The sequence below is a fragment of the Hylobates moloch genome, unplaced genomic scaffold, assembly GCF_009828535.3.
Source record: "Hylobates moloch isolate HMO894 unplaced genomic scaffold, HMol_V3 SCAFFOLD_4, whole genome shotgun sequence".
Taxonomy (NCBI): domain Eukaryota; kingdom Metazoa; phylum Chordata; class Mammalia; order Primates; family Hylobatidae; genus Hylobates; species Hylobates moloch.
The window spans coordinates 87,107,535-87,128,559 of record NW_026652279.1 but is presented as its reverse complement, the minus strand read 5'-3'; the positions used below and the strand labels follow the sequence as shown (position 1 = coordinate 87,128,559).

At 35.6% G+C, this 21,025-nt stretch overlaps 1 protein-coding gene and 1 non-coding gene across 9 annotated transcripts in view; one reads left to right on the top strand and one right to left on the bottom strand.

Annotated features, from left to right (window-relative positions):
- Window positions 1-279: 279 nt before the first annotated feature.
- RFC3 (replication factor C subunit 3) overlaps window positions 280-21,025 on the top strand; it is a 145,518-nt gene continuing 124,772 nt past the window's right edge. For 7 of the 8 annotated variants that reach the window (XR_009213180.1, XR_009213181.1, XR_009213177.1 and 4 more), the window contains exons 1-9: window positions 280-441; window positions 3,338-3,475; window positions 6,109-6,176; window positions 7,713-7,810; window positions 11,773-11,954; window positions 12,654-12,790; window positions 13,218-13,316; window positions 17,191-17,260; window positions 18,152-18,367. Coding sequence is in view for 3 of the 8 variants with exons in the window: in XM_032150496.2 (XP_032006387.1) it covers window positions 355-441; window positions 3,338-3,475; window positions 6,109-6,176; window positions 7,713-7,810; window positions 11,773-11,954; window positions 12,654-12,790; window positions 13,218-13,316; window positions 17,191-17,260; window positions 18,152-18,343 (1,071 nt within the window). In the remaining 5 variants the exon portion in view is untranslated. The remainder of the gene's footprint in view (window positions 442-3,337; window positions 3,476-6,108; window positions 6,177-7,712; window positions 7,811-11,772; window positions 11,955-12,653; window positions 12,791-13,217; window positions 13,317-17,190; window positions 17,261-18,151; window positions 18,368-21,025) is intronic. The other variant, XM_032150499.2, reaches the window with a different exon arrangement.
- On the bottom strand, window positions 11,467-11,577 carry LOC116467606 (U5 spliceosomal RNA). The gene has a single exon (XR_004247824.1). It is a non-coding gene; the product is annotated as a U5 spliceosomal RNA (small nuclear RNA).

Below are 21,025 nucleotides of genomic sequence, written 5' to 3'. Positions count from 1 at the left end.
TGAAAGAATGAATAAATGAAAGGAAGTGTCTCCTCTGAGGTATCTGGATGTGAAACCAAGAGGGTCAGAACCACATTTTCAATTCCGCTTGATAATTTCTAGAATATAATAGACGGTGCAAACAAAGAGAAAATAAATAAAGCAGCGAACTTCAGAACTAGAGGGCATCGACGCGGCGGCTGATTTTGTCTGCACACGGCCCCCGTAGCCTTTCCGTCCCAAATCATTTACGTGGCCGCGACCGGTAGTGACGTCACGAGATTTGGAGCTGGCGGGAAAGCTTGTCTCTGTGTTGTGGGGAGGGCACGCTCGCGCGGGACTTTCAAGCGTAGGCCCCCGGGAACTCGAGCTGCCATGAGCCTCTGGGTGGACAAGTATCGGCCCTGCTCCTTGGGACGGCTGGACTATCACAAGGAGCAGGCGGCCCAGCTGCGCAACCTGGTGAGTCCGCGGGGGCCGGGAGCGTGGGAGAGGGGAGGCCCCCCGGCTCGGAGTTTCGCGCGCCCCTGAGGAGCAGTGAGTGCTTCTCCCGCCCGCATTGGAAGGTGATAAGTGCTATGGAGAAAAATAACACAGGGAAGAGGGAAAAGGTGTGGGAGGCGGGCTTGTATTTTTAAACAAGAAAAGCTCCACTGAGAAGTGGCATCTGAGCCGAGACTTGAAGGAAATTGAAAAGTCATAAATACAGAAATCCGAGCAAAGAGTGGAACAGACAAGAGGGGACAGCAAGTGCAAAATTCCCGGGCAGGGATGTGCACAGCATATTCTAAGAACCTCAGGAGGCCCGTGTAGCCGGTAGTGGTGAACCAGCGGGAAGGGTAATCGGAGATGGGTGTATGTGTTGGGATGGAGTTGGGGGTGCAGACCCAGTCAGTCTCAGAATAAGATAAGAAGCCGTTGGAGCATTTTGAGCGGAGGTGACACCATGTGATTTACTTTCTAGCTGGCTTAAGATTTTTCGATGTCAGTGTTGTTATTTACAAGTAAAGTGTTGTAAATATGTATTTACTCCAAAGATCATTTTAATTCTCAAATAAATTGTATTAGGACGTTCCTGAGATTAGGGTTTTTTTTTTTTTTTTTTTTTTGAGACGGAGTTGCCCTCTTGTCGCCCAGGCTGGAATGCAGTGGTGCGGTCTCGGCTCACTGCAACCTCCGCCTCGTGGGTTCAAGCGATTCTCCTGCCTCAGCCTCCCGAGTGCTGGGATTACAGGCGCCCGCCACCAGCCCGGCTAATTTTTGTATTTTTTAGTAGAGACGGGGTTTCACCACGTTGGCCAGGCTGGTCTCGAACTCCCGACCTCAGGTGATCCACCTGCCTCGGCCTCCCGAAGTGCTGGGATTACAGGCGTGAGCCACCGTGCCTGGCTGAGATTAGAGCTTTGTGAAAGATCCTCTCCCCTCTATCCTGATGCCTCTCTGTCTGTTGTAGTTGATAAAAGTGCCTAATGGCAATATTTTGTGAGAACGAACTGAATCTTCCAGGGAGTAGAGAGTAAAGAAGGATCTTTAGGAGAGTAAGTTATTTAGTGTCTGTGGAAGACATTTATCCACTCCTTTTAAGGACCTCAAATTAATATATGATGCTGATGGAAACGTTTTTGCCCAATACCCTGGTTTTCCCTTACCGACCTTTCTTAGATTTACAGATACTATTTAATTAAGTGCTTCTTAAAAATAAGAAATAATAAGAAAAGACTGTACATGTGAAAGTCATTAAACTAGTTGATAGTATTGTGAGATTGAAGGTTTTTCTTGGTCTCTTTATTGATACTGCATGTATACTAATTTAAAATAAATTACTGCAGTATCCATCATTTATAGACAAATTACATTTTCCATCAATAGCTTTGTCTTCAGTTTTCCTAGTCATAGAATACATTTTATTTTCTGTGGCCACTTTTTGTTGTACAGAATTTGCAATGCATATTTTGGACATCAATTTAATATAATGGTCTTATGTGTTAAATTTGCTTTTAAGAAATGTTTACCTGTTTACTCTTTTATTTGCAGCTTAATCAAACTATGAAATATTTGAAGCATAACCCTCATTTTTGATTAGATTGAAGTTTAAAGAACGAAGTCAGTATCTGTGGGACACCTGCCATTTTCCAGGCAGTGTTAGATTGAATAGTTCTTTTCCTTGAGACTTTTCAGTGACAGAGATGGCTGAGTTTACAAAGTATTAAAATTCATTGTAATAAGCGCTTCTCTTAAGATACGTATTCCATTTTTTCAATAATAGTTATTTACAGAACTTCGCCTTACAAGATTTTACGCTCCTGAGGCTAAGGTCTGTCACCCACTCATCTTTATAGCCTTCATAGCACTGGTTCCCAAACCAGACTGATCATCAGAAACACCTGAAAAGCTTTTGCAAAACTCATGATCAGCAGATACTGTTAGTGTCCTACCCAGTCCTCTTGCTTTTAAATGCACACAGACTGACTTCTGACTTCTAACTTTGTACATCTGTACTTTGCCTGAGGGCTTTTCTCTCTGTGACACTCATAGCAGATTTGAAATGCCTGGAATTAATGCTCTTTCTTTTCCCCCATCCACTTTCCTAAGCAGGCTTCAAGAAAGAACTCATCAGAGAGAATCATACTGTAGCTTCCCCACCCTTTGGGTGGGTTAACACTCTGGTGGGTGTTTATGTTGGCTTTAAGAGTTTCCCTAGCAGGGTCAAACACAGATACCTAGAGGCATTCGACTTGACAACACACTCTTACTGGCTGCCTTGCTTTCTCTGTTTCGTGTCCCCACTCTCCTATGAAGTTTTCGTTTATCTCACAAGTAACCTTCCGAAGAAACCAAATGCACTGAATTGTTATCACAGGGACTGTTTCTAATAGCCTGAAGTAAGAAAGGCATGAATCTCAGAGTAACAGAATCCTAATCTCATGGATAATAGGGTCTATTCATCAGTCAGTCCTTTATTTTAAAAAGTTTTCTAGGAGATTCTGGTAGTCAGGTTTGGGAGTTCCTGCTTTCTAGCATTTAGTTTTGTATCTTGCATGTGCTGTCACGTATATAAGTTATACAAAATTAGTGTCAGGTGAATAGTAAACATTTCAGTATATATATATATATGTGTGTGTGTGTGTATATATATATATATACACATATATATATATATAAAAGATACACAATATTTTGTGTATCTACCCATGAAACTCCAAGTTTTACACATATATAAAAGCTTGGGTGTATCTACTCATGAACTGGGAGTTTCATGGGTAGACACATAAAATATTTGATACTTAAAAAGTAGTTTGGTTCTACCTAGAGCAGTTCAGTTTGACTAGGGAAAAATGCCTTGTTCTTTCTTTTTCAGGTTCAGTGTGGTGACTTTCCTCATCTGTTAGTGTATGGACCATCAGGTGCTGGAAAAAAGACAAGAATTATGTGTATTCTACGTGAACTTTATGGTGTTGGAGTGGAAAAATTGAGAATCGAACATCAGACCATCACAGTAAGCATTTCACTTTGAGGCCCTGAAAGTAATTTATAGCAGGGACTTTCAGTCTTGGTCATATATGTCCTCCCAACTCAGTTGCTTCCTAATGTATGATTTAAATAAGAATCCACAGGTAGTCTTGGCACAGGATTTGAGAGCTACTGATTATGGATCTATTATAACCAGAGCAAAGCCATTTATGTTAGATAGGAAATAAGAGCAACAGAGGGTTTGGGGTAAAATGTAGAGGGTGAGATTAATTTCAGATTACCTAATAAGATAATAGCTGAAATTAGAACTCAGGTTTCCAAACTTCATTTTTCTGAGAGCAGTAGTGGGGATGGAAAGAAAGAGAATGATTTTGAGAAAAATGTTAAACATGGTATCAAGTGACTTGGTAAAGAGTGGGCAACTGACTGACTGGGAAAGGTGGCCTGCAACTCTGGGATGTTGAGAGGCTTCCTGTGATCTTGCCCTTGCCGAGATGTCCAGCTTCACACCATGTAGCGCATTTTTATGCTCTTCCATTATGGATGATGTTTAAGATCTAGCTGAAATGTATCCTTCCTTTTCCTACCCCATTAGAATTAACTTTTCTTCTACAACTTGTAGTTTGTACTTTTAATAGTACTTACTTTGTTTTGCTTTGGTTGTAGTAGTTTATACATCTTTTACTTTGACAAGATTGTTTTGACTGTGTGTCGAGAACATATATTCATTTTCATATCCTTCATATCTTCTGGTAAAATGTCTTTACATATTAGGCATTGAAAAAATCATATGCTGAGTGTGGATGGTAGTGCTATAAACAGAATCTTCAGGAAGGTAACTGGGTTTTAGGCTAGTGTTGATTAGCATATATTTAGATACATTGAGTTTGAGATGCTGGTTGTGTGTTGTGGTGGAAATTCTTATAAAATATATAGGGACAAATTTAACAAAAATGGTGTAGATGTGTCAGAAGAAACTAATATCTTATAGACGGACAATAAACAGCCAATCAAATGGAATGTTGCAGCATGTTCCCAGATGGGAGGCTTAATATTTTAAATTATCTGTTTGCCGCAGGTGACACTATAAATTTCTATGAAATTCGAATTAAAATTCAAGTGGTTGTTACAATTGTATGAAATGATCTTAAAGTCCATCCATATGGAACAGTACATTTCCGAGACTAGCTAAGTCATTATGAAAAAAGATTAGTGAAGTAGGGCTTGTGTTATCATATAGCAAATCATATTGTATGTCTATTGTAAATAAAACAGTATTATATTGGCATGAATATAGAGAATTAGACAAGTGAAACTGGAAAGAGAGCTTATAAATGTGATAGAGGTTCTATTTCAAATCGGTGGAAGAGGATGAGCCAGCAGAGTGTGTCATCATAGCTAGTTATCTATCCAGAGAAAACAAAGTTGAGTCCCTATGACATACAATTTATAGAGATAAATTCCAGATGAATTAAAGACTTAAATGTGAAAATGAAACACTAAATATCTTGGAGTAAAATTTTTTAGACTATATGAATTGCTCCTGGGTCAATAAAACCTTTTGTAGGAAAACATGGAAACTATAGAAGAAAAGTAGATACCTGGATATATGAATTTGAAAAATTGCTATGATAGAAATTTTACATAAAATCAAAAGAAAAAGATTGTCACAAAATATTTGAAAGGATTGTATAAATAAGAGATTTTTACAAATTGGCAACAGAAAGGCAATCTGGTAGAAAACTGAAAAATAGATTCTTCTGTAACAAATAGTCACAGGAGAAAAATATAAGTGGCATTAAACACATGTAAGGATGTTTGACCTTTGTGATAGTCAAGCAGTGTGAGTCTATTATATACTCACCAAACTGAAAAATTGAAAGGCATGATAAAACCTACTGTAGATGGGGAATGTTGGGGAAGAGTGTTGCCAGTGGAAAAGTGAATTATTAAACTGTTTTATGAAGCAGACTGGTCAATACATACACACATACACACACGTATGATATTAAAGTTAGAAAACACATTCCCTTCAATCCAGAAAACTGGGAATCTCTTACATAGAAATGAAAGCAGTATATGCAACATATGTACAAAGATGTTAATTGTGGAATTGTTTGAGTTCAGAAAACAAAATGTCCATCAGTATGACCAGCTTTGGAACATGCCATAGGTTGGTTGTGTGACTATAACACTGTGCCAGTTGTCGGAGAGGGATTGCCAAGATATATAAAGTAGGAAAAGCAAAACACAGAGACGTGTATGATTTGGTTTTTTTTAATTTTTATTTTTTACAAGAAACATTGACACTCCATGAAAATATATTTGTGTATGTTTATTTTTGTGTTAACATGGAAAAAACTGAAAGGAACAGATCCTTTGCAATGATCTGTATTTCAGGTGGTATACAGATTTGGTTTGGGGATTTATGGAGATAAGGAAAAGAAAAAAGTAGTCACAATAAAACAGGATGATTGACCCAATTTATATAAAAACATGTTTATCTGCACATTGAGAAAAGAGTGGGATTAACAAAGTTAAAACATGAATGGTGGTTATCTCGAGTTTTACTTTGTATAATAAAAGGAAAACCAATGAAAATACAAAAGAGTGGGGAAATAGGCAATAAATAAATGTTAAAAATATCTTTGTCCACAGACTCCATCTAAAAAAAAAATTGAAATTAGCACCATTGCAAGTAACTACCACCTTGAAGTTAATCCTAGGTAAGTTACTACTATATAGAAATTAAGCATTTTTAGAGAAATTGGTTTTGGGCTTTCTTTTTTTTAGAAGATTGAAACCCTTTTTTGAAATAAATTGATATGTGTGGAAGCACAGTTTATAAAACAGATTAAAGTGGAGCTGCCCTGCTTGAAATGGGAATCCTAGAGCCCTTCCTGTTTTGCCTTCTGTGTCAAATAATTTCAACAATATATTTACCTTTTCTAGCTCTAGGGAGCTCATTGATACACACACAGTACATGTATTGTCAGTAAATTTTTGTTAATTATGTTGGCTCATTCATGAGCAGTGTGTCTAAAAAGTTTACAGTGTTTGGAGTAAATATTTCAGAAATTGACTTTGGGTTGCCAAATCTTTCTTTGTCACTCTCTTTGTTTAAATTTCTTGATTAGAGGCATTATAATAGTTCACCAACCAATATCTTTATTCTCTATATCATGCAATAATAAGATTAGGAACTTGTTGGAGAGGCATTGAAAACTCGTGCAATAGCTGTTAAGTATTAAGTGGTGTAGAAATGATTCTGGGAGCTAAATTGGGTAAGCTGCTATGATCGGTGGGGCTGTATGAGTTCTTAAAGGAGAACAGAATTGAGGATATTGTCAGGCATCCTCAACATGGGCAATGGCACAGAGGCAAGAGTGAACATCCATTTCAGGGAGAGCGAGGAGACTGAATGGAGCAGGAGGAATAGCATTACAAGCTAATGTGTATGTTGTTTTCAGTAGCAGGCAGTTTGTAAGAAGCTTTACCTGTATTACTACATTTAATCCTTAAAACAACCCTAACAGATAGGTAATATTATTTTCTCTAGGCGTCTCAAAGAAAACGAAGAGAAATAAGGTTGTTGGGAATGGGTTTGATCATAGAAACAAAGGGAGTGTTAATTCCAGAGACAAGAGAGGTCCTTGACTGAAGTGCCAAAGCAATAATATTGGTGTAAATGACAGATCAATACCTATACTAAGTCATCAGTTTACGGAGTTTTGACTTTGTCTTAAACTCAATTTGCTTATCTCATTGCTTTACTGAGTCTCTGAATCAGTTTCATTCTAGTGCTGGGAGCAGACTTCTCTTTGTTCTCTCTTAGATCTTTGCTATTTTGGGGATGTGGAAGAGGAATAGGGATTGAATTTCTGTTTCAAAGAGTTATTTTTTGTATTTTCGACAATTATAGATAGTTGAGAAATTAGCTATAATTAGGTATTAATTTTCTGTAGTCGGTACAGAAGTGTCAAACTATTTGCTAAACTGTTACCTAATTATTAGTAGTTGCTCTTTTTATGTTAACAGTAAACAATGTAAGAACATGTTTAGTGTTTTCAGTGATGTTAATCCAATTGGCATATTGTTAGTATTTTTAATGACCCTAAAACTTTTTACTTTTAAAGGGCTTATAATTATAGTTAGGTGATATTAATTTTGATTAAAATTTTGACCACTTAAGAACTTCAACATTTTCCTTATAATAACAATATTAAGGGCATACTATATACCATTATTTTTGTTTTGTGTAGTGATGCTGGAAATAGTGACCGAGTAGTCATTCAGGAGATGTTGAAAACAGTGGCACAATCACAGCAACTTGAAACAAACTCTCAAAGGGATTTTAAAGGTAGGTGATCAAAAGACTGCTTTTTATGAAGCTGCCTAGCGTTAGTGCTCTTTTTTTTTTTTTTTTTTTTTGAGTTATGAAAGTGAACAAGAGAGAAGCATGATCTCTGGGCTCCTGGGAGTTTATAGTCTAATGGAATTGAATTTTATGTGAAAGAGGATTATTTGTGCCATCCATTTGATATTTTAGAACAAGATGAATAAAAATACGTGATTTAAAATCAGAAATTACATGATTTTAAAATAACTGTTCTTATGACCCAAGTCATATGTTCATTATCAAATATTTAGATAAAAAAGAAAATAGTATCAGCTATATTCCCACCATCCAGAGACAACTACTATTAACAGTTTAGACTTTACCTTCCAGGCATTTTTTCTATGTATATGGATACATTCTTACTGGTGAAATTTTTGTGATAATAAATATGCCATCATTTAATGCTTTTGATGTATTTTGCCAAATTCTCTATCTGAAAGAGTGTATAGATTTATACTACCAATAGCAGTGTTTGGGAGTGCTCATTTCTCCGTGACATTTACCAACACTGAAGATAATTCGTTTTAATCTTTGTCGGTTTGAGTGGAGAAGATAGTGTTTTGTTCTTCTTTAGTGAGTGTGATAAATTTTTCCTTTGTTTATTGCTCATTTTTATTGTTTTGTGAATTCCCTGTACATATTCTCAGCTGATTTCTTTCCTCAGTCTCCATATTTCAGAATAAATTTACATTTATGAATTTATTTTTTGCTGTTATATATGGAGTCTTATATTTTCTGAATGTTTTATATATGTGAGTTACTAACATTCTACTTTTATATCTTGCTATGTTATTAAATTCTCTTACTGTTTGTAATTGTCTCTTGATAGTTTCTTTGAGTTTTTTTTAGATGTATATTCATATAATCTGTAAATTATTTTTCCTTTTTCCAATTTTTATGGCTCTAAATACTTTTTCTTCTCTAATTATGTTGGCCAACCCTCCAATAGTGTGCTTAATAGTAATAGAGATAGCAGATGTCCATGTCATGACTCTGGAAGGAAAGCCTTAGTGTTTCCCCATAATTAATTGCTGGATTTTGGTCTGAGGTATATATATTTGATCATGGTAAGAAAATATTCTCAAGTTCCTATTTTATTGAGTGTCTTTAACATAAATGTGTGTTAAATATTGTCTGATGCTTATTTTTCATCCATGAATGTGCTTTTATGAGTTTTCTTTAGTTCATTAATATCATAGGTTATATTACTGAATTTTCTAATATTAAAACTTTTGCTAGGCACAGTGGCTCATGCTAGTAATCCCAGCTTTGGGAGGCTGAAGCAGGAGGATTGCTTAAGCCCAGGAATTCAAGGTTGCAGTGGGCTGTGATTGCACTACTGTACTCTAGCCCGGGTGACAGAGCAAGACTGTATCTCTAACAAAAGGCAAAACAAAACTGTCCTGCATTTCTAGAGTAAACATCACTTATCATGTTGAATTCGCTGTTTTCTGCCTACCAAGTACTGCTTAGTCACTGTTTCAAACATCACTATACAAAATAATGATATGTATATGTACATATAGGAAATATTGTGCCATTATCCTCAATCTGTTATTAATATTGAGAAATGTTGAACATCAGTTATTATAAGAAATTTAGTTGAAATTTAAAATTTTAATCAAAATTAATAATACCTAATTACAATTACAAACCTTTAAAAGTGAAATGTTGTAGGGTCATTAAAAATACGAACAATATTTTACCACCCAATTACAGTTGAATTAACCTATTCTTACATGAAGCTTACTGTTACTTAAAAAGAACAATAACTATTAATTAACAGTTTAGGAAATACTTTGACTCTTTCATATCCATAAAGATGTTATTCTGCTCCTCTGCTCGTCTTTCTTGCATAACTGTTTAAATTTGGCCATGATCCTTTTGTGTTGGTCATTTTGTTAAAAGTAAAGTGAATTTTCCTGTACTTAGGAAGGAGAGGAAGGCCAGAGAGTTTTTTCTAGGTCTGGGGCTCTACAGCTACCTCTTGTATTATTTTTACAAAGTGATAAAAAATATATGACACTTTACTTGGGGCCAGGAGTTTGAGACCAACAACACCCGGTCTTGCCAAAGGGAAAAAAAAAAAAAAAATTAGGCTCATGCCTGTAGTCTTAGCTACTTGGGAGCTGAGATGGGAAGATTGCTTGAACCCAGGAGTTTGGGATTACAGTGAGCCGTGATCAAGCTACTGCACTCCTGCCTGGGTGACAGAGTGAGACCCTGTCTCTAAAAAAATAAAATAAAAAAATAAAGTAAATAAATGACCTTGCGTTCTGAGCTCTATTCCCTATCTTATTTTTTGTCACCTTTATTGTGATTCTTTCCTTCGTCTCTCTTTTACCTGTTGTCAATTTGGTCTGGGATTTCTTCTCGTTGTGGAGCATTGTCTTAGCCTCGAACTCCTGTCCTCAGGCCATCTTCCTAGCTCGGCTACCCACAGTGCTGGGATTACAGGCATAAGCCACTGCACCAGCCACAGCCACCTGGAACATTGTCTTAGAAGGGAGCTTCATTTTGGTATTCTCAGAGTCTACTGTTCTGTCAAACCTTACTGCATCAGGGTTCCCTTGCTCTCACCCATAAATTGGGCTCTGTTGAATCTCCCACCTCGGTAAGACTGCTGCTTTCTTTGAGACAGTATCTCACTGTGTTGCAACAAGCTGGAGTGCAGTGGTGCCATCACAGTTTACGGCAGCCTTGACCTCCTGGGCTCAAGTAATCCTCCCACTTTAGTCTCCTGGGACTACAGGCGCACACCACCATGCCCGGCAATGTTTTGTATTTTGGTAGACGTGGGGTTTTGCTATGTTGCCCAGGCTAGTGTTGAATTCTTGGGCTCAAGGGATCTGCCTTCCTCAGCCTCCCAAAATGTTGGGATTACAGGCAGATTACAGGCATGAGCCACTGTGCCTGGCCAACTGCTGCTTTCAAATTGGCCCCACCAGGGTTTCTAGTATGTTCCCGTGGGCGATTTTGAGCTTTTCCTGTCATAAAGTCTGTCAAAATCTTCCTCCCACACCGTTGCTGATACTATGTGGGCCTTTCCAGTTTTAGTTGCTTGTTCTCACTTGCTCATGTTTGGGGTTCTTGGGTAAAGCTTGTTGCCTGGTTTCTGTATAATGTTCATGGGTTCTTTGTCTTGGAATCTTTAGTTGTTCTGTTTATTTTTATGAGGCAGATCTAAATACTACATGCTGCCAGTTCATCTTCTAGAAATAATTTGTTAGTATAATGAAAAATACAATACTGGATTCAGTTTCTGTCTATGCATTATTCCTGAACTATGTTAAGGCTGATCTGTGATTGTGGTCAGATGGAATCTTACTTTATGGTGGCCAGATATCTTTATGCCTTGTTGCCTACATCTCTTGCACCACTGTTTTCCAAAATCTATTCCTTGGAATTTAATATTTTAGATTAAGGTGTACCACAGAAATATGCTGCTGAGTAAAGTTATTTTGGGGAAATGCAGCACAGTACTTCCTTGTCTTGGTAAATTTTAGTGCATATAAATAAAGGTTGCAATGATTTCTACTACAAAGTGACCTTTTAACTTCATTTAGCCTGGTGTTTCTTGGTCTTGTTTGATTATAGATTCTTTTTTTTTTTTACTAGCCCTGCCAATGCAAGGTCTCACAATATTAAAAACTCAGAGCTGTTCTTCTCTATAGAAGTCTTTAGTAAAAGGCGAAAGATTTATATGATCTGAAGAGAAACTGGAGTATGATTGTAGCGTTTTAAAATAAAAAATAAAGTAATTTTACCATACTTATAACTTTAATTTATCTTTGCCAATGGGAAGAGTAGTATATCAGGCTTATTATTTAGGATTTCACCCTGGATAATGAGAAGGAAGAAAGAGACAAGTTAAAGTTTGAGTGAACTCAAGTTAAAGTTTATTTTGTTTCTCTTTGACTCAGTGGTATTATTGACAGAAGTTGACAAACTCACCAAAGATGCTCAGCATGCCTTGCGAAGAACCATGGAAAAATATATGTCTACCTGCAGATTGATCTTGTGCTGCAATTCTACATCTAAAGTGATCCCACCTATTCGTAGTAGGTGCTTGGCGGTTCGTGTGCCTGCTCCCAGCATTGAAGATGTAGGTCAAGTTACACTTTTCTGAAAAATAAATCAGTTCAGATTCTCTGAATACCGTATGCTTGTTATTAAAGAAGGGAAGCATATCAGTAATTCAAGAGCATCTACAGACCTGGATGCAAAGCATTAATATATGAACAAACCAAAGCGTATGGTTGTAAATACCAGATGCCAATATATAGAAAGTGTTTTCCCCTTTAAACCGTCTTTACCTTGAACAAGTAGGTATTACGAATTCTACTAAACTAGGTAAGGGCTAGTTATTTACTGTCTTCTTTCTCAAGCTGATTTAGTTGGCTATAAGGAGGCTGGAATATTGAGGAAATAGATTTTACACAGAGATGATGTGGGAATACCTAGTCCCTAGGAAGGGAATTAAAGTTAGTATGAAATAACATTAATATGAATATATATATACATAGATATATTTTTTCTCATTCTTAACAGCCATCAGCAAAAATTATGATTCCTCATATTAAATATCTTTCCTGCTTTTAATAGATTTTGGGAGATTTCATGCAAAGTAGGGATAATATGTAACATTGTGTTAGATGCAGAGTGGTAAGTTACTTTTAGTGTAAGTTTCACTTATAAGAATTTTGAGAGTAATACAGTTATAAAGGTCTAGGAAGATATCAACAGAAATTAATCTTAATCTGCTTTTTAATGGATTGCCCGTTTTTGTTAATTTTATTTGTAGATTTGCCATGTGTTATCTACTGTGTGCAAGAAGGAAGGTCTAAATCTTCCTTCACAACTGGCTCATAGACTTGCAGAGAAGTCTTGTAGAAATCTCAGAAAAGCCCTGCTTATGTGTGAAGCCTGCAGAGTGCAACAGTGAGTGGAAGGGGTAGTTACATTCTAGGACTTCGGCCCCCAACGTTTTTGGCACCAGGGACCAGTTTTGTGGAAGACAGTTTTTCCATGGATTGGGCAGGGGTGGGGGATGGTTTCAGGATGAAATTGTTCTACCTCAGATTATTAAGCATTCGATTTTCATATGGAACGTGCAACCTAGATCCCTTGCATAAGCAGTTCACAGTACGGTTCGCGCTCCTGTGAGAAGCTGATGCCATCACTGCTCTGACAGGAGGCGGAACTCAGGCCATAATGCTGGCCTATCCGCTGCTCACCTCCTGCTGTGCAGCCCGCTTCCTAACGGCACACACCAGTGGTTGGGGACTCCTGTTTTAGGACATCAGCACACTTCTGTTTAACTTCTTGTGTTCTGTTTAACTTCTTGTGTTGTCTTTTTGTCGTGTAGATATCCTTTTACTGCAGATCAAGAAATCCCTGAGACAGATTGGGAGGTGTATCTGAGGGAGACTGCAAATGCTATTGTCAGTCAGCAAACTCCACAAAGGTACCAGTATAAAATGATGACAGTAAAGGTTTCATTATCAAGATGTCATGGAACACATATTAACTATTTTATGCTAATACCATGTCATTTTGAATTATAATTAAATCCTGAATCTATGTATTAACCTTTTAAGGAAAATGTAGCATTTAACTTCAGAAATTAAGTGGTTCAGAATAGTTGGTGTGTGATATTATGGCTTTTATTAAGCTGTAATATCATGGTTTACTTGTGATCATGTAAAAATGGAATTTATATTAATTTTAATTTTCCTTTTAGGATCGCAGATTACTTAACATACAACCCAAAGCTACAGATAATGTGGGTAGCTTTCTAGTAAAGGACAATGTAAAACTTGGTAATTGGTGATGTGTCACATGATAGAAAGACACCAGACTAGAAGTCAGACTTCTAGTTCTTGTCGTGAACTCCTAGCTAAGTGTTCTTGATCAGATAACTTCATTTTAGAGTTTTATCTTCATTTGTATATTGAAGATATTATTATTGCCTCACCAAGGGTACTTGTGCCTTTGTTGTAAAGAGCAAAAGAGTTATTAATGGTTTGAAAACTAAAAAACCCTGTGCTTATAGGTGACCATGCGTTCTACTAAGGATTAGCATTGTGTATATACCATTTTTACTCAGGAAGTATTTTTTGACACATTTGCTGCAAAATTGTTTCCATTACTTCTGTAGGTCTGTTATTGGTAGGTTGACCATTCTGAAAATACCTCAGCCGCTAGTTGTTTGACATATGGCAGCTTTGATTGAGAAACACAGTTTGCTTTCCTCCAAATAAACAATGATGATGTTAAGGCTCACTAACTTTGGAGAGTATGGAGAAGCTTCCTCAGACTTGGCTAAAGCACAGTCTCATATCCTTGTTGGCTTTCTGAACTGAGAAATGATCTTTGGACCTTACAGAGGGTAGTTGGTCATTTTAGGGTTCAGAATAGACTGAGTTCAGTCTATAGACTGAATAGACTGCAACCGATAGAGCTTACTCTTCCTTGGTCTAATGAAAATAATAGAGGAGTATGCCATGTTTCTCCTTTTGATGATACATCTGATGAATTCTAATTTTTGTAAGAAATTCTTCAAAAGTATTGTAACATGTATTCCCTGGTTACCATATAGATTGGTGGAGGTGGATAGTGAATCATACATGGTGAGTACTTAGTATTTCATTTAAGTTTGCTTTGAATTCTCAGAATTCAGTTATTTTAGTTGAAGAAATTGATAGTTTTCTCCAAGAAGTACCAAATGTTATAAGTAGTCTCATTAGAAAAGAAACTTCATCTTTAGGAAAAATATGTTCATTTTATTTTGTAAAATGTTGATTATCAATAAAGAGACCTCACCGTTTAAAGAGATAAAATTCAAATAAAGCATGTCTTAGGTGCCTTTTACTTTTATAAAATATTTCTACACTGAAGATGACTTTCTTGTTTTTGTTCTGATATTAAAGAAGAAAAATTGATAGTAGTAGAACTTACCTACTTTTAAGGGATTTAGGTACTTGATGTTGTAATGTTTGATAATTATCACATGCATTTTTAAAACTACTTGATTATTCCTTTGCTTAATTCTTCTAGCTGCTATTACAAACTTCTTCTGGTTTTCCTAACACATTTTGACGGCTTATAAATGAACTTGTGCAAGAAGAGGTACTCCTGTTTCCTGTTCAACCTAACAATTGTAGGAATTGATACCATTGTGCTACATAAAAAGAAATTTTGCTCAATTCCAGAAAGCCTTGGGGCTGGCCAGAAATCCTGGAAGTCTGGTATCTTTCTGAGCACTGGGCTACACAGTCGCAAATGATTACTTCTGATTTCTGACTCCTTTGTCTTGCTGGAATATTTGTGGTCTTGATTTTTCATTTGATCTCTCTTAGAACAGTCATAATTTTCTAATTTGAATAGCAGCTAATTTATGAATGATTATGTCAGCTCTTACACCATGTTATTTAATTGATGTAACACACCTATGAGAAAAATATTAACTTTTTAGATAAAAAATAAAACCCTGACGTTTATGGAGATTAAGTAACTTGTTCAGGGACATTCCATTATTATAATAGAGACAGTTCTAGGATACCCATGTTTCTCTGACAGAAGAGTTTGTACTCTTAATCACTTGTAAACTATTAGGAAATAATGACACAGACATGGTAAATGTAGAATATATTAATTTTGTAAAACAGTAATATTAGAAGTTAACTCAAGGCTAACACAAGATGTGTGTTAACATGTATGCACTACACACAGTATAGTTACTTCAGTTGTATAGGTAACTACATCCTGAATCAACTTTTCAGAGATAAGCTATATGCATATATTAAAATACTTTCATACCATATGAAATTATTTTTATGATTCATGCTTTAATAATCAAGTTTTATTCTTGGGATGTCAGAGAAATCACAGGCTTTTGAATCAGGCCTGAATTCAAATGCTGGCTCAAATACATGAGTCTTAATGGAAGCCTGACCTTTCTGAACTTCAGGTTTGTTTCAGTAAAAGAGCATCACTGCGGTGGGGAATTAATAATGTATTGCAGTGAACCTAGTACAGAATTAAGGTGTTAAATACTTTCACAGGCATTGGAAAGGGTGTGGACTTTGGAGTAAGAAAGATAGATCTGTGTTAAATCATGCTTTGCTGTGGGCAGTTTTGTCAGTTACTTAAACTATCTGGGCCTTAGTTTTTTCATCTGAAATAAATGAGCTAGTGTAAGTACTGGGTTAAATTATTTGTTTCAAGTGTTACACATAGCAGGTGCCCCAGAAATGCTAGTTCCTTTTTTTTTTCCCCCACTTTTTTTTTTAAGATTTAATGTGCCAGGGCTTCATATTCCTGACATCTTAGGATTGACTTCTGCTTTTTAAGAATTCTTATAAATCACTACCTGGATTTATCTGAGGTATGGAACATCTGTACTGTTTTTTATATATATATATATACACACACACACACACATATATATACACACACATATATATAAATATTTATATTTAAATATATAATATATATTTTTATATATAAATATATATAAATCTGTACTGTAAAAGTTCAGAAGTTTTTTCCCTTTTAGATATGTATATTTGGAACTTTCTCTCTCTCTTTTTTTTTTTTTTTCTATTTTAAAACATCATATGTACATTTCCCTCCTCTTCCCCTTTCCCTCCCTAGAATATGAGACGGGCCTAGAATGAAGGACTCAGAGGTTTGAATGTTCCTATTCACTTAGCCTGTTTCCGTGCTTACCTGTAAACCTTTGTGCCGCCCCTTTTATGACAGGGACAGCTCTGTATCCCTTCCATATTGCCTTTTTACTGTGCAATCTAGGCAGTGGCATTATATTACATTTCATGTGTATATTATCTTTTGTCACCTATGTAATTGACTTTTTCATCTTTTCATGACCATTTTCTGGATGTTTCAGGTATCTATCTGGAGAAAAGAAAAACATTTCTTGACATGTCATTAAAGTTTGTTAAATTCTATGGTGTGAATAAGCTCAACCCTCGCTATTCATGAAGTCTCAATTTCTATCTGGTATTTTCATGGTATTTCAATATAATTAGGAACCCTGAATATAGACGTCTCATTTTAAAAGAGTTCTGAAAATGTTCTGTTTCAAAAATAAACTGAAGTTAGGAGAAGCCTCCGTATATTTCTCCTAAGTGTGATAAACTGTTTAAGAAACAGTTATTATTTCTTACTGGATTGTTTGTTAATTCATAAAGTTAGTTCATAAAGTTAATTCCGTATTGGATTGTTTGTTAATTCATAAAGTAAAACCATACAGTGGGAACTTAGAAAAATTACCCCTTATTTTCTTCACGAAATATCAATTACTTTGTTTTATGTAGGCTCCTTGAAGTTCGTGGAAGGCTGTATGAGCTTCTAACTCATTGTATTCCTCCTGAGATAATAATGAAGGTAACCCAATTTCAGATCTTGAACTTTTTACTGCTATAAAATTTGGACACTGGGTGTGTGATCATAGGGCTTTTTGCAGTATCAAGATATCACCTCTTTCTCTTCAGCTCATTAATTGCACGTATTTACTGAACCTCTGTTGTGTGCCAGGCACTATTAGAGGAATGCTGAAGAAAAGAAAGGAGGGCCTGCCTAAAGTGAAGTTATATTCTAGTGGTGTGAAAAGGAGAACAAATAAAGAAGTAAGAGAATTTCAGAGTGTTGTTAGTGCTGTAAAGAAAATACCAAGGTGCAGGGATGATGATGGAGGGTGGGGCTACAAAGAAAAAAGTGAAGGTCCACCCTTCCGTTTTCACAAAGGTAACCACTTTTAACAGACCTCTTTTCTATTCACGTAGAAACAAGTACGTGTATATATGTGGTTTCACAAAACTTCTCAGTTTTCTACGCTTTAATATGGATGTTGTGTCATGACCATATGTATAGATTTACTTTGTTCTGTTAATGGATGAATGGTTTTCTGTTCTGTGACCGTATCATAGTTTTTCTGAACATGACCTCCATTGGTGGAACTTTAGGTTGTCTACAAATTATTATTGTTATTATAAATAGTGCTGCAGAAAGCATCCTTACACTTATATCCTTGCACCTTGTGCAGTTAAATATTTGGAATTTAGAATGTGGTTGATACCCACCACATTTTTACGTCACAGAAAAAGTACCCAAAGTTTTCTCTTTTGGATGAAGGTCGTTGATTCACATAAAAAATTAAAGATCTCACATATATAAAAGAGAGTATGTTTAACTTTAGTCTTTCTGTGAATGGGAGAAATAAGGCATACTTAGCTGTTTTTATTAATGATTTTTAAATTACTGATTATTTTTCTTTAGGGCCTTCTCTCAGAACTGTTACATAATTGTGATGGACAACTGAAAGGGGAGGTGGCCCAAATGGCAGCTTATTATGAACATCGTCTACAGCTGGGTAGCAAAGCCATTTATCACTTGGAAGCGTTTGTGGCCAAATTCATGGCACTTTATAAGAAGTTCATGGAGGATGGATTGGAAGGCATGATGTTCTGACTTCTATCAGTTATTCTTGCAAAGGTTTCTCAATATCAGTATTTACATATAGCTTATTTTAAAAGAGCTGTGGGTAAATTAACTGTACTTAATCATGTCGTATTTGTGGGTTTTTTTGGTAATAACTTCTCTGTGAACTATTAATCATCCTCTAAGTTAAATAATTGCTCCTATACTATTGAAGTGTGTAGTTTTGTACATAACTTAGAGACTTTAGAGTCTAAGAAAATGATTTTAATTTACTTTAAACATGTGTTATTCAAGTATTCATTGTTGATCCTCCTACTCTCTTCCATCTAATCTCTCACCTGCTAAAGGAGATTTACACATTAGAAAGCAAAGATTATTTTCATTTATCCAGATGACCATTTTCTGCCACAGGTAACATGATTGTGTGACACGTCATTATATTTAATTCTAGTTTCTCTCAATGAATAATTGTATATTTGTAGGAAATGTAAGAATTCATTCTGAAACATAGTTCTTGGCATGGACAAAATTGCAGATACCATTTCTGTTGAGGCTGCAGATTTCCAACTTTTATTTCAGTGGTTCAGATTAGTATTAGGTCGGTACTAAGAAATAAGCATGTTTTCACTAATTTAAGTACTTGAGACTCTTGAAGAAAATTCAGAATGAAGTTCAGGAGAAAGGTATGTTACTGTAGTAGTTACTCTTTGAACAGGTTTTGTGTTTTGTCATTAGCTCTGCCCTTTTTAATTAAATATTTCGGTTCATGGACCAAAGGGTTTACTTGGCAAATTTGTGTGACAGACTCCGAACAATTCCTTTACTATGAAGTATGATTTATAAAATAAAATATACCCATTTTAAGGGTACAGTTTGATTTTTGACCAGTGAAACAACGATCCCAATCAAGATATAGATGCCGTCACCCCAAAAAGTTCCCTCCATATCCCTTTGCAGTCAGTTCATCCCTACCCTGGCCCAGATGATCACTGATTTTGTCATTATAGATGAGTTTTGCCAGTTCAAGAATTTAATGGAATCAGATATTGTAAGCATTCTTTTGTAGTACTTCATTCTCTCTCATTATTGAGATTCATCCATATTGTTGAATGTTTCACCTAGTTTATGTTTATTGTTCAGTATTTTTATATATACTTTTAAAGCCTATTCACTTGTTGATGGATCTTTGGTTTGTTTCCAGGTTTGGTTATTATGAATAAAGTTGCTGTGAATACTTACATGTAAGCCTGTTTGTGGACAGGTTTTTATTTGTCTTGAGTAACTACATAACAGTGCAATGACTGGGCATACAATATTGTAAACATTAACTTTTAAAAAGTTGCTAAACTTTCCTAAAGTTGTATTACTTTACACCTCTACCAGCAATATAAGAGAATTCCTGTTGTTCCTATAGTATTGACTTTCTATGTTGTTGTCCATTTATATTTTATTACTTTTTCTTCTACTTTTTCCCTCCACTTATTTTTCTAGGTTATGAACTTGGAAATTTAGATAATTAACTTTAGACTATTCTTTTCTAATATAATTTAAAGTTATAAATTTCACCCTGAGTACTGATTAAGCTTTTTAACATTCTCCTACAAATGTTGATATTTTAGGTTTTCTTTTTTTTTTTTGATATTTTAGGTTTTCATTTCTACTTAGTTCAAACTTGTCTGATTTCTCTTGTGATTTTTTTTTTAACCCAACGGGTTACTTGGAATTGTGTTGTTCAATTTCCAAAGTCCTTAGGGATTTTCCAAATATATTTTTACACCTCCTCTGTCTTTCTTAGTTTTTAGTCTTTTACTGAGAGAAATATTAAAATCTTCCTCTATAATTATGCATCTGTCTAATTCAGTTGTTTTCGAATTCATGCATTTTGAAGATCGTTCTTAGGTACTTGCATATTAGGATTGTTATATCTTGATATATTGACTCCTTTATCATTATGAAGTGCCCAGTTGCTTCTCTATCTTTTGGCTAAGATCATGTGTATGAAATGCCCTTTTTTATTTCTAGTAATATTCCTTGCTGTGAAAGTCTATTTTTTCCAATATTTATGTAGACACTCCAGCTTTCTTTTGATTAGCGTTTCCATGGTAGGAGTATTTCTTATAGCGTATGTCTGCTAACAATTTTCTCAGTTTTTGTTTCTCTGGAATGTAGTTTACCATTTATAGAATTCTTGGTTGATTTGGGTGTTTTAAACCCCTACCACTTTGAATATGTCATTCTGCTGCCTTCAGATTTCTATTGTTTCTGATGACAAGTTAGCCAGTAGTCTTGAGGTTGTTTCCTTTTACATAATGAGCCAATTTTCTTCTGCTGTTTTCAGTATTTCTTTTTTCTTTGGCTTTTAGTAGTGTATGATATATCTACATGTAGTTTTCTTTCTATTTCTCCTACTTGGGCTTTGTTGAGTTTCTTGAATCAGATTATTATGAGTTGTATTAGTTGCTTTGAAGTATTTGTTAAACATCTGGCTTCACTCAGAGTCAGTTTCTTTTGGCTGCTTTTTCTCCTGTGTACTGTTACACTCTCTCTTTTTTCCCTGTCTGGTAATTTTTGGCTGAAAACTTGACGTTTTAGGTAATATATTTTAGCAACTTAGGATTCTCTTTTGTTTTTCTGACGTTTTTTCCTCCTGATGGTTTTTCTTTTTTATATTTCATGGATTGCTTAGATGTCAGCTGTGTAATTTGTCTCCAC